Source organism: Bombina bombina, chromosome 4 (assembly GCF_027579735.1).
Source record: "Bombina bombina isolate aBomBom1 chromosome 4, aBomBom1.pri, whole genome shotgun sequence".
In the NCBI taxonomy this organism is placed as follows: domain Eukaryota; kingdom Metazoa; phylum Chordata; class Amphibia; order Anura; family Bombinatoridae; genus Bombina; species Bombina bombina.
Window position 1 is genome coordinate 685,783,288 of NC_069502.1, and position 14,313 is coordinate 685,797,600.

The window sequence follows — 14,313 nt, forward strand, 5'->3', positions numbered from 1 at the left end:
CAAATAAATGAGGGAACTGGATGAAAGTATAATCAAATCACATTTTCAGAAAATCTGTAAAGGCTATTTTCATGCAAGTTTATTTTGTTGTTGTTAAAGGGATAGTCTAGTCAAAATTAATCTTTCATGATTCAGAAAGAGGGTGCAATTTTAAGCAACTTTCTAATTTACTCCTATTATCAATTTTTCTTTGTTTTTTTGGTATCTTTATTTGAAAAAAAAAAAAAGGAAGAAGCTTTGTAAGCTTAGGAGCCAGCCCATTTTTGGTTCAGCCCATGGGTAGAACTTGCTGATTGTTTGCTACATTTAGACACCAATCAGCAAGATCTAACCAGGTGCTGAACCAAAAATGGACCAGCTTCTAAGCTTACATTTCAGCTTTTTCAAATAAAGATACCAAGAGAATGAAGAAAAATTGATAATAGGAGAAAGTTGCTTAAAGGACCAGTCAACACATTAGATTTGCATAATCAACAAATGCAAGATAACAAGACAATGCAATAGCACTTAGTCTGAACTTCAAATGAGTAGTAGATTTTTTTATAACAAATTTAAAAGTTATGTATATTTCCACTTCCCTTGTACCATGTGATAGCAATCAGCCAATCACAAATGCATATACGTATAGTCTGTGAATTCTTGCACATGCTCAGTAGGATCTGGTGACTCAAAAATTGTAAATATAAAAGACTGTGCAAATTTTTTTTAATGGAAGTTAATTGGAAAGTTGTTTAGAATTACATGCTGTATCTGAATCGTGAAAATGTAATTTAACCTGAGTGTCCCTTTAAAGGGACACTAAACCCAAAACAATTCTTTCATGATTCAAGTAGGGAATACAATTTTAAACAACATTCAAATTTACTTCTTTTATCTAAATTTGCTTCATTCTTTAGATATCCTTTGTTGAAGAAATAGCAATGCATATGAGTGAGCCAATCACATGAGGCATCTATGTGCAGCAACCAACCAGCAGCTACTGAGCCTATCTAGATATGCTTTTTAGCAAAATATATCAAGAGAATGAAGCAAATTAGATAATAGAAGTAAATTAGAAAGTTGTTTAAAATGTCATGCTCTTTCTAAATCATGAAAGAAAAAAAATTGGGTTTCATGTCCGTTTAAATTGCATGCTTCAGTTCTACTCAGTTTCTGCATAAAATGCAAAATCAGATGGTGCAAAGTGACAAAAATAAATTGTATTGTGAATTTATGCTTTAAAATATTTAAGAAATAGCTGACATGTTGTTATTTACCATGTTTGTCTTTTTCAAAAAGTACATTAACCACTGAAAAATATAACATGCAATTTATAGGGGAATTAAAATAAAAATGTAATAGCTGGAAAAAGAAAAGTGCTTTCAGGTGTATAGCGCCTTAGCAGTGAAAAGGTTAACATGCATGTCTAACAAAGAGAAACATGTTATGCTTAAAACATAATTATTATAATGTACATACATCCTCATTCTCCTCTGCTTCTGTTGCCTCTTCCTCCTCCCCTTCTTCCTGTTCCTCAGCTTCCATCTCAGCTTGCACATCTTCCAGTTCTTCATCTATGTCCTCTGATGATTGTTTGCGGCCATGGTATTTTAGAGATTCTACAAGAATTTTTTATTTTTAATAACAACTATATAATAAATATACAAGCAATACCATTTAACTAACATACGGCTAGATTACGAGTTTTGCGTTATGAGTAAAAAAGCAGCGTTAAGGCTCATAACGCTGCTTTTTTACTACCGCTGGTATTATGAGTCTTGTAGGTACAGCTGTCCTGCACACTTTTTTGGCCGTACACCAAATTAACTTACGCAGTTTTCGTAGTCTTTTTTCAATGGGACTTCCATAGCGCCGATATTACAAGCTTTTTTTTGGAGGCCAAAAAGTGAGCGGTACAGCCTATCCCGCAAGATTCGTAACGCATTCTAAAGTCCGTAGTTATGAGTTTTACACTACAAAGCTGTAGCATAAAACTCATAGCTAAAGTGTTAAAAAGTACACTAACACCCATAAACTACCTATTAACCCCTAAACCGAGGCCCTCCCGCATCACAAACACTAAAATAAAATTATTAACCCCTAATCTGTCGCTCCCGATATCGCCACCACTAGAATAAACATATTAACCCCTAAACCGCCGCACTCCCGCATCACAAACATTAGTTAAAAATTAACCCCTAATCTGCCGCCCTAACATCGCCGCAACCTACATTACAGTTATTAACCCCTAATCTTCCACCCCCAACGTCGCCACCACTATACTAAAGTTATTAACCCCTAAACCTAAATCTAACCCTAACCCTAACACCCACTAACTTAAATATAATTAAAATAAATCTAAAGAAAACCTACTATTAATAACTAAATAATTCCTATTTAAAACGAAATACTTACCTGTAAAATAAACCCTAAGCTAGCGACAATATAACTAATAGTTACACTGTATCTAGCTTAGGTTTTATTTTTATTTTACAGGCAAGTTTATATTTATTTTAACTAGGTAGACTAGTTACTAAATAGTTATTAAGTATTTACTAACTACCTAGCTAAAATAAATACAAATTTACCTGTAAAATAAAACCTTACCTGTCTTACACTAACACAACCTTACACTACAATTAAATAAATTACCTAAATTAAATACAATTAACTAAATTAAATACAAATACCTAAATTACAAAAAAAACAAAAACACTAAATTACACAAAATAAAAAACAAATTACAAGATATTTAAACTAATTACACCTAATCTAATAGCCCTATCAAAATAAAAAAAGCCCCCCAAAATAAAAAAAAACCCCTAGCCTAAACTAAACTACCAATAGCCCTTAAAAGGGCCTTTTGCGGGGCATCGCCCAAAGAAATCAGCTCTTTTACCTGTAAAAAAATACAACCAACCCCCAACAGTAAAACACACCACCCACACAACCAACCCCCCAAATAAAACCCTAACTAAAAAAACTTAAGCTTCCCATTGACCTGAAAAGGGCATTTGGATGGGCATTTAGCTTTATTGCTGCCCAAACCCTAATCTAAAACTAAAACCCACCCAATAAACCCTTAAAAAAAAACTAACACTAACCCCGAAGATCCACTTACAGTTTTGAAGACCGGACATCCATCGGCAACGAAGCCGGGAGAAGTCCTCAACGAAGCCAATAGGATTGGATCAGCCAATAGGATTGACATTCAATCCTATTGGCTGATTGCATCAGCCAATAGGATTTTCTCAACCTTAATTCTGATTGGCTGATAGAATTCTATCAGCCAATCGGAATCTAAGGGACACCATCTTGGATGACGTCACTTAAAGGAACCTTCATGTAAGAAAAAGATGCTCCGGATGTCTTGAAGATGGACCCACTCCGTGCCGGATGGATGAAGATCGGCTTTGTTGACGATGGATGTCCGGTCTTCAAAACTGTAAGTGGATCTTCGGGGGTTAGTGTTAGGTTTTTTAAGGGTTTATTGGGTGGGTTTTAGTTTTAGATTAGGGTTTGGGCAGCAATAGATCTAAATGCCCTTTTAAGGGCAATGCCCATCCAAATGCCCTTTTCAGGGCAATGGGGAGCTTAGGTTTTTTTAGTTCGGGTTTTATTTGGGGGGTTGGTTGTGTGGGTGGTGGGTTTTACTGTTAGGGGGTTGTTTGTATTTTTTTTTACAGGTAAAAGAGCTGATTTCTTTGGGGCAATGCCCCGCAAAAGGCACTTTTTAAGGGCTATTGGTAGTTTAGTTTAGGCTAGGTTTTTTTTTTTTATTTTGATAGGGCTATTAGATTAGGTGTAATTAGTTTAAATATCTTGTAATTTGTTTTTTATTTTGTGTAATTTAGTGTTTGTTTGTTTTTGTAATTTAGGTATTTGTATTTAATTTAGTTAATTGTATTTAATTTAGTTAATTGTATTTAATTTAGGTAATTTATTTAATTGTAGTGTACGGTTAGGTGTTAGTGTAAGACAGGTTAGGTTTTATTTTACAGGTAAATTTGTATTTATTTTAGCTAGGTAGTTAGTAAATAGTTAATAACTATTTAGTAACTATTCTACCTAGTTAAAATAAATACAACCTTGCCTGTAAAATAAAAATAAACCCTAAGCTAGATACAATGTAACTAATAGTTATATTGTAGCTATCTTAGGGTTTATTTTACAGGTAAGTATTTAGTTTTAAATAGGAATTATTTAGTTATTAATAGTAGGTTTTATTTAGATTTATTTTAATTATATTTAAGTTAGTGGGTGTTAGGTTTAGGGGTTAATTACTTTAGTATAGTTTCGGCGACATTGGGGCGGCAGATTAGGGGTTAATAAATGTAGGTAGGGGGCGGCGATGTTAGGGGCGGCAGATTAGGGGTTAATAATATTTAACTAGTGTTTGCGAGGCGGGAGTACGGTGGTTTAGGGGTTAATATGTTTATTATAGTGGCGGCGACATTGGGGCGGCAGATTATGGGTTAATAAATGTAGGTAAATTGCGGCGACATTGGGGGCGGGAGATTAGGGGTTAATAAATATAATGTAGGCATCAGCGATGTTGGGGGCAGCAGATTAGGGGTTAATAAGTATAATGTAGGTGTTGGCGATGTCGGGAGCGGCAGATTAGGGGTTAATAAGTATAATGCAGGTGTCGGTGATGTCTGGGGCGGCAGATTAGGGGCTAATAAGTGTAAGATTAGGGGTGTTTAGACTCAGGGTTTATGTTAGGGTGTTAGGTGTAAACATAAATTTAGTTTCCCCTATAGGAATCAATGGGGCTGCGTTACGGAGCTTTACGCTGCTTTTTTGCAGGTGTTAGGCTTTTTCTCAGCCGGCTCTCCCCATTGATGTCTATGGGGAAATCGTGCACGAGCACGTACAACCAGCTCATTGCTGACTTAAGCAGCGCTGGTATTGGAGTGCGGTATGGTGCTCAATTTTGCTCTACGGTCATTTCTTGCCTAATAACGCTGGGTTTCTGAAAACCTGTAATACCAGCGCTGTAGGTAAGTGAGCGGCGGCAATAATGTGCAAGTTAGCGCCGCACCCCTCTTACCGCAAAACTCGTAATCTAGCCGATATATTGCTAATATTCAGATACACATAGATGGTACATGATTCAATGTTTTTTAATATTCGTATTTGTATTCTTTTTTATATATTTTTTTACTCTAAAAAAGTATTCTAAAAAGTATGTCAATAATAATAATGCTTTTGCTGAAGTTTATATCCCACATTTTGGACTGTGAATTCTTTTCAAACTACTTATTTATTTAACATTGTTTATTTAACATTTCTCTACTATCTGGATTTTTTTGTGTTGTAAATAAATTTAAATACAGTTACTTTTGGATATTCACTGATATGGAAAAACACTATGCAGAAATATCTGGGAAAAATGTGTTTTATGTAGCTATGTCGCATTACATCAACATTTATGATTAAATAGATATTTTATCCGACTATTAAAGAATATGAAGCAGTTTAACTTTTAACGTTTCGCACCAATTGGGCATAGGTACTAAGAAACACAGTACTTTGCCCAGCATGTTGCGGTCCCCAATGTCAGCTTAGACAGAGGAGACTGCAGCTGAGGGGAGAAGGCATCTGAAGCCAGGTAGCCGATCATTACAGAGAGTTACACTGTCTGTAACAATCCTCTATTTGTGCATAGTAGGAGTGGTGGGAGGGAAGGAGGAACTTTCCTACTCTACAGAAAAGTTATGAAGGGAGAGGGAGGGATAGGGCCCTTCCCTATGGAACAAAATCGTTGGAGGGGGTACCCTACACTACAGAAAAAGGTGATCTTGGAGGGGAGGGATGGCCCCTACACTACAAAAACAAAAATGATACATAAAAAAAAAAATACATTTGTTACTGCCAGACTGGCTGCCAGTAACAAATATGGTGAGGAGCAGTGAGAGGGGAGAGGGTTAGAGAGCTGTTTGTGTTGGGGTGGATCAGGGAGGTGGGAGATGAGGAGGTAGCTACACTACAGAAATACTAAAAAATAAATATTTAAAAAAATAAAAATAAAAGACTGTCTGCCAGTGCCTAAGATGGTGGAGAATAATTGAGGGGAGGAGGGAAGAGAGGTGTTTGGGAGGGATCAGGGGGTAAGAGGGTAATTTCTACACTACAGCAAATATTGACCTTACAAGCTAAATGATTAACTGTCACACTTATGGAGATGTTAGTGTCTTTCCAGGTAATGATCCAGTGGCTGAGAAGTGAGTTAATAAACACTGCCTAAACTCCCTGTATAAGACACAGGACGTGACTACCAAGTTGAAGGGATAATCATCATGGTCAGAATAAACTAGAGGTCGGTAACTTACGGGTAACAGAAGTGCAAAAACATAAATTATGCTTACCAGATAATTTAATTTCCTTCTGTACAAGGAAAGTCCACTGCATCATTCCTTAATGTTGGGAAATACTGAACCTGGCCACCAGGAGGAGGCAAAGACACCCCAGCCAAAGGCTTAAATACCTCTCCCACTTCCGCTATCCCCCAGTCATTCTGATGAGGGAACAAGGAACAGTAGGAGAAATATCAGGGTATAAAAGGTGCCCGAAGAAAATTATAATTAAGGGGGCAGCCCATCAGAGAACCCGGGCGGGGGCCATGGACTCTCCTTGTACAGAAGAAAATGAAATTATCTGGTAAACATAATTTATGTTTTCCTTCTTAATACAAGGAGAGTCCACGGCTTCATTCCTTACTGTTGGGAAACTTATACCCAAGCTCTAGAGGACACTGAATGATAACGGAAGGGACAAAAAGAGAGGCGGACCCTAATCTGAAGGCACCACAGCCTGCAAAACCTTTCTCCCAAAGGCTGCTTCAGATGAAGCAAAAACATAAAATTTTTGAAAAAGTGCGTAAGGAGGACCAGGTAGCTGCCTTACAAATCTGATCCATACAGGCCTCGTTCTTAAAGGCCCAAGAGGAAGCCACTGCTCTAGTAGAATGAGCCATAATTCTCTGAGGAGGTCTATGTCCCGCTGTCTCATAGGCTAAGCGGATAAAACTCCTCAACCAAAAGGATAAGGAAGTCGAAGAGACCTTCTGGCCCTTACACTTCCCAGAATATGCCACAAATAAGGAAGAAGCTTGTCTAAAATCCTTAGTAGCTTGAAGATAAAACTTCAAGGCTCAAACCACTTCCAAACTATGAAGTAAACGTTCTTTGGAAGAGGAAGGATTAGGACACAAAGAAGGGACCACAATATCTTGATTGATGTTGCGGTCTGAAACGACTTTAGGGAGAAACCCTAACTTAGTACGTAGGACAACCTTATCTGAATGGAACACCAAATAAGGAGGCTCACATTGCAAGGCGGCAATCTCAGATACTCTGCACGCCGAAGCAATAGCCAGTAGAAAGAGAACTTTCCAGGACAACAACTTAATATTGATTTTATGTATAGGCTCAAACGGAGCCCGTTGCAAAACGTTTTCTGGTTTTAAAGACAGGCTTGAGAGGAGAAATCTGCCCTTGGGTGGATGAGATTTGAAACCAATCTTGTATCCCTGAGCTATGACCTCCAGGACCCACGGATCCTGCACGTCCCTGGACCAAGCGTCTGAAAACAGCGACAGTCTGCCCCCTACACAATCCAGCTTTTGATTGGGGGCCGCCCCTTCATGGTGACTTGTTCTCGGTGGGCTTCTTGTTCTGCTTGGATTTATTCCAGGATTACACACTTCATCAGAGATTTTTATCTAATGTAGGTTACACTTAACCTACATAATACTAAAGCTTTCCTTTGCATGTTTTGCCCAGGCAAAAACCATTTAAATGCTATGTCTTGCTTATTTCATATGAGTGTCTGCATGTAATTGTATTGTGCTCTATGGAACAAAGGTATTATGTTGTTGTCCTCCTTCCCAAATCAAAGCAAAAAAATATTTTGCCTATTATCTACTTCCATATAGATCATTTAACTTAGATGAAATCTTTAACATGACAAAGTACACTTCTCTTAATTCACAAATGATAAATGACAAATTTCATGGATACAATGGCAGTTTTCACACAATATAACAACCATTACAGGTTCAAACTGTTAGAACTTACTTTCCATGATTTCTTGTGATTCCTTCAGAAGAGCTTCTGGTGATCTGTTAGCTATTTCCAGGGATGAGACATTTACTAGGTATGTATCTCTTAACATTGGCTCCAACAGCTGCCACTCTTCTTTAAATGTACTGATAAATTGCCTCACTGGGTCCATCTCTGGGACATCTGGATATTCACCCTCAGGGATCTCAGGTAAAAGGATATCTGAGAAAGAATGGGAAATTACAGATTGAATTATGTAATATTGCATGAGATTAATGTTTATAGTAAGGGTGATTGATTCATGGGATAAACTTCCATTAGAGGTGGTAATGGCAAACACTGTTGGGGACTTTAAGAATACCTGGGACAAGCCTAAAGCTATCCTACAAACTAGATAAGTTTATACTTTTAGGAAATATTTGGCAGACTTGTTGGGCCTATGGTTCTTCTATGTCATCTAAATCTATGTTTCTATAGATTTAAAATCATGGAAAGGAGGGATTATCTGTTGTGCATTCTCTTGCCAGATATATAAGCAGTTATACACACACACACATATATATATATATATATATATATATATATATATACACATATATACACAGTATATATATATATATATATATATATATATATATATATATATATATATATACACACTGTATATATATCTCCCTATCATACACAAGGTTGCTAATCTACAGTTTTAGCCTAGTGAACCTTTCAGGGGATGTGGGCCCTTGTTCGGACTGACTAGTTTCAGATACTTCATTTAAAGAAACAATTTATGGAGGATTTATTGGTTGTATGTCTAGTGGACGTTGATCATCTGATTCTTTAAATAAAAATAAAGTAACTTTAAAAATGTAGGTTAACTTAAAGTGTAAAGCAACCAATGAAAAAAAAATATTGAAGTAAACAAGTATGTAATCAGTATTCAATAGCTATAATCTACAGGATTATGTAGCTTTCTGCAGATTTTTATGTTGTTCGTCTCTTGACCAGGTTAAAGATTGTGTCAAAAAAAGCCAACAAGGTATACTTGTGCAAAGCCTACTGATACATGATGGTATAATAAAGCATTTGTTTGTGGTGCTGCTCTATTTACACCAATCACACTGCAACATTCCCAGAGCCCACATACAAGACTGATCCCATTGTGCTGCCTGGATCCAAGAATTAAATTACACCCCTAACTCTCCATTCATTTACTTCTAAACTAAACCATAGTGCTTCATTACATAATCTAGAGTTTTTTTTTATAAATGATAAAATTGCACGCTGTACTAATTACAGCAGCATAAAAAGGACTGCTACGTATTCAATATAACCCCCCCAAATTTATCTCTAAATCCCCCCTCTACTTGCCTCCTATGGCTACCTCCTCTGTAGCTCTCTTTTTTAATTATTTTCTTTAGTGGACGCTTTAGCCAATAACAAGGTCATCGATTGCACTATTTAACTAAAAACAGGCGCGCTCTCTTGACTAGTTAGCATTTTCAGGCAGACATCTCCTGCATGCGCACATTATGCCCTCACAGGCACACTCAAACACTGTTTATAGCAGTGTGATTCATTGTTTACCTCTGCAGCAGTGTGCCGGTATTGGAAAATAGCTACCTTGTCAAGATTAGCTAACTCCACATGCGCATGCTCACAATTATATAATTGCATTGCACAGTTTTTGAAAAGAATCTTATTATAATTCTAAGTATGCGCACATCCTCAAGTAGCTAATCTTGACAGAGATGGAAATAAGTCTCCTATTCAATCTTAAAGAAGCGAAGTCCATGTGTGCATGCGTAGTTTAAGCTGCTGGTAGCTAATTCAGACAGTGTCTTTTCTAATTCTGTAACCCAAGGCTGTGTAAGGTGGCTACCAGATGTGTGGATTGGTCATGGGGCAAGAAGAGCGCAAACCAAAGCATAGGCCGTTAAAACGATAAAAAAAATAAAAAAAATAATAATAATATATATCTATCTATATAATAGCTAGATGTGGTATAGGACTGAGTAACAATAATAATAATAATAATACTTGTATGTTACAGTTTACCTGTTTCAGTTTTTGCCTTTGGTTCCAAATCTGGTTCTTGTTCTGACTGACTAGTTTCAGATACTTCATTTAAAGAAACAAGTTGTGGAGGATTTATTAATTGTGTCTCTAGTGGAAGTTGATCGTCTGATCCTTTAAATAAAAATAAAGCAACTTGAAAAACAGACAAATGCAGGTTAACTTAATGTATAAAGCAATAAAAAAATAAAATAAATTAAAGTAAACAATTATGTATTCAGTATATATGAAGCAAATAAATAAAAAGGATACTTGAAGTAAAGGTGTATTTAATATGTATATATAAAGTAGTGAATAAAACAAACAATTAGGGGCTAGATTAAAAGTGGAGCGCTAATTTCATTGAGCACCCGTAAACGGGCAAATTCGCCCATTTACAGGCGTGCAATAAATAACCAGCCATTACAAGTGGCTGGTTATTGCTATCGCAAGCTCGCAGTAGCAATTAGCGCTTAAAAAATGATCTGTGGGGACTGTGTGTTCCCTGTAAATATATATGACTATATATAAATATATATTTATGCGTTAATATGTGTATATACACATATAAACACATACATTCATATGTATATATTCATATACATATATATTTAAATCTGCTGTCCATCACTGCTTTACTTACCCCCTTCCCTGCGCTAGGTTCTTATGCCGTCTCTGATGACATGAGAACGAGGCTCCCAAAACTTCTCTGCACTGCGAATTTCGAAGTCCCGTTCGCATTGCACCTAACTTGTAATACCAGCACATATTTGTGTGCGCTGGTATTACTAAGTGGAGCGCAAATATTGCTTTCGCAAAAGTGATATTTTGCTCTTCACTTGCAATCTAGCCCTAAATAAGTAAACAGTATGAATAATTTATTTATATGGCTCAAATGAAATACTATTCTCTTGGCAAAAATTGTTTTTATTTGAATTTGTATAGAGGAATCACAGTTGCTTAAAGGGACATGAAACCCAACATTTTTCTTTCTGACAGAGCACACAAATTTAAAGGGACAGTCAAGTAAATAAAATTCATGATTCAAATATGGCATGTAATTTTAAACAACTTTCCAATTTACGTTTATCACCAATTTTGCTTTGTTCTCTTAGTATTCTTAGTTAAAAGCTAAACCTAGGTAGGCTCATATGCTAATTTCTTAGACCTTAAAGGCTGTCTCTTATGTGAATGCATTTTGACAGTTTTTCACCACTAGAGGGCGTTAGTTCATGTGTGTCATATAGATAACATTGAGCTCTCGCACGTGAAGTTACCTAGGAGTAAGCACTGATTAGCTAAAATGCAAGTCTGTAAAAAAAAATTAAATAAGGGGGTAGCCTGCAGATGCTTAGATACAAGATAATTACCTCTGTAATCACAGAGGTAAAAAGTATGTTACTATAACTGTGTTGGTTATGCAAAATTGGGGAATGGGTAATAAAGGGATTATCTACCTTTTAAAACCATAAAAATTCTGGTGTTGACGGTCCTTTCAAACAACTTTCCAATGTACTTCTTTTATCTAATTATCTTTGTTCACTTAATATCCGTTGTTGAAAAGCATATAGATAACAAAATGTATGCTTACCTGATAATTTTTTTTCTTTCCTGGAATGGAGAGTCCACAAATACATTCTAATTACTAGTGGAAATTCGACTCCTGGCCACCAGGAGGAGGAAAAGAACACCCCAGCAAAGCTATAAGTATCCTCCCACTTCCCACAATCCCCCAGTCATTCAGCCGAAGAAATATGGAAAGAGAAGAGGAAACAAAGGGTATAGGAGTGCCTGAAGTTTAGAAAAAATGACCGTCAGAATAATAATAAGCCGTCTTAAATAGACAAGGGCGGGTTGTGGACTCTCCATGCCAGGAAAGAAAATAATTTATCAGGTAAGCATAAATGTTGTTTTATTTCCAATGGCATGGAGAGTCCACAAATCCATTCTAATTACTAGTGGGAACCAATACCCAAGCTAGAGGACACAGAATGGAAAGGGAGGGAGAAACTAGACAGGCGTACTTAAACTAAAGGCAGCACCGCTTCAAGAACCATTCTCCCAAAGGAAGCCTGAGCTGAGGCAACAATCAAATTTGCAAAAGGTATGTAACAAGGACCAAGTGGCCTCCTAGCAAAATAGTTCCACAGAAGCCTTGATAATAAAAGCCCAAGAAGAAGAAATGGCCCAAATGAATGAGCCTTAATCCTCCTGGAGAAAAGACAAAATACGGGGAATTCTCACTTTACAGCAAGGAAAACCCAGAGATTTGGACAAGAAAGAAATGAGCGCCAAACCTTATGGTACATTATGTGAGTAACCGGCTTACGAGCCTGGATCAAGGCGTGAAGAAGGTCCTTCTGCAGTGGAAATATCTGCGGTCGGAGGGGGGGGGGGGGGGGGGGGACAACTTCCTCACCAGGTCCGCAAACCATATTCTGCGAGGCCAAGTCGGAGCAATTAGATCACCAATGCCTGCTCCAGATAGATACAGTCTAACACCCGCGGAAGGATGACAAACAAAAGAAACAGGTAATACCTAGGAACTTCTCCCAGATGTCCACACCTGGTAAAATATATCAGAAAAGAGGCAGATGTGAGCCTCTGCCCACCGAAGAATGCGAGATGCCTCCTTCATCACTAAGGAACTCCTAGTTCCTCTACTGAAGAGATGTAATCCTATAGAATCTGATAAACCGGAATAAAACTCAGAGGAGGCCACACTATTAACATTGGGGAAAGATTTAAATTAAAAAATATTAACCTGGGGGACGGACTCACTTGGAGATCAGGTCCCCTCTAAAGGACCCCAAAATGTTCTCTAGCCGAAGGGCTGGCATCTAAAGTTGCCATCTCTAAAAAAAAGTTCCCAAAAAGCATGTACCTTGAGACATATGGTCCTGTCAGAGCCACCAGGCTAGATAGGGTCTCTTGACAGGTTGTTGGAGAATACATAACTGTATAGGTCTCAGATGAAAGATAGAAAAAGAATAATGTCCATGGAGCCACCATGAGACCCCTTACTCCCCCCGGGAGACAAACCAATGCCAGAAAAGAAGACAGGCAGGAAGAAAATTATTATAGAGTTCAAATCAAAATTGTCCCCAAAAAAAACCCTGGAAATTGCTACCAAGGGATCTTGTCCAGAAGCATCATTCACAACTTGAGAATAGGAACATGAAGGAGAGCATCCCTCCGGACAATAGAGGTCAGAAACTGACCCTCCTGGACTAAAGACGGATAGACTTGAAAATACAACCGTACAGCGGGAAAGACCCTTGTGTCCCCCTGCCTGGTATTGAACCTGGGTCTCCAGGTTCAGTCTAGATTTGCTCTGTCTGTATCACTGAGTTACAGACAGATGAGGATGCAGAAACTTTTCTGAATGGAGGATAAATGAAAAGATGGATCCAGAACCATGATATGGTCCAGATGGTTTCACCGCAATCCATTGAGCCCAGGCCACTGATTCTAAATGCTTTTTCCTGGAAGCAACTCAAAGGAACCTGCACTTAAAGGGCCCAGAACCGAGAGAAAAGTTTCTGAAAACCCATGCTAGACCGGAAAGAAAGTCTACTATGCCCCATTTCCCTTAGTAGATTCTAATTAGATGAAAACAAACTGCTCAGCGAGGATGCCTCTAATACTCCCTTGCTAGGCTCTGCCTGAAGAACGTAATCTTGAGAAATTTATAGAGGCATTTAAGATCTAAATATCGCTTCCTTGGAATCAAGCATATACATGCAAGATGAGGAAACCACCATAATTAACTTGCTGACACAATGCTGATCTCACTAAACTGCATCATTTAGTAATAGAAGAGTGGTATGAGCATTTCTTCCTAGTGAAACGTCTGCCTTCGCAGTGTGTCCAGGCACCTGCCTCCACAGTATGTCCAGGCACCTGCCTCCACACCTCCTGTCATTGTCGCTATCACAGCTAATTGCTGAAAGAAAAATATGTGGAAAAGGGCCCCTATATAAATGTAGGCCGACACATTCCGTGTACATACCTCTCTAATCAAGACCAAGAGCCCAGTACTCCTAGGAAAACGGAAGGTATTGTGTGATCAGCAGAGCTGTTAAGAATTGTGCAGCTCCTCAGACATACTATCGTATAAATACTGACACAGCGTAATCACCCAGTCTAAGGTGGGAAACCCTTTAACCCCACCGCTGCTGGTAGTCAAAAGAAATGAACTCCATAAAAGAGGGGT

At 37.8% G+C, this 14,313-nt stretch overlaps 1 protein-coding gene across 1 annotated transcript in view; it reads right to left on the reverse strand.

The window, feature by feature from the left end:
- Positions 1-14,313, reverse strand: part of AK9 (adenylate kinase 9) — a 205,989-nt gene that overhangs the window by 99,128 nt on the left and 92,548 nt on the right. Inside the window, exons 19-21 of the mRNA XM_053712173.1 lie at positions 10,101-10,232; positions 8,061-8,267; positions 1,459-1,598 (exon numbers count right to left, since the gene is read on the reverse strand). Of these exons, the coding sequence (XP_053568148.1) occupies positions 1,459-1,598; positions 8,061-8,267; positions 10,101-10,232 (479 nt within the window). The remainder of the gene's footprint in view (positions 1-1,458; positions 1,599-8,060; positions 8,268-10,100; positions 10,233-14,313) is intronic.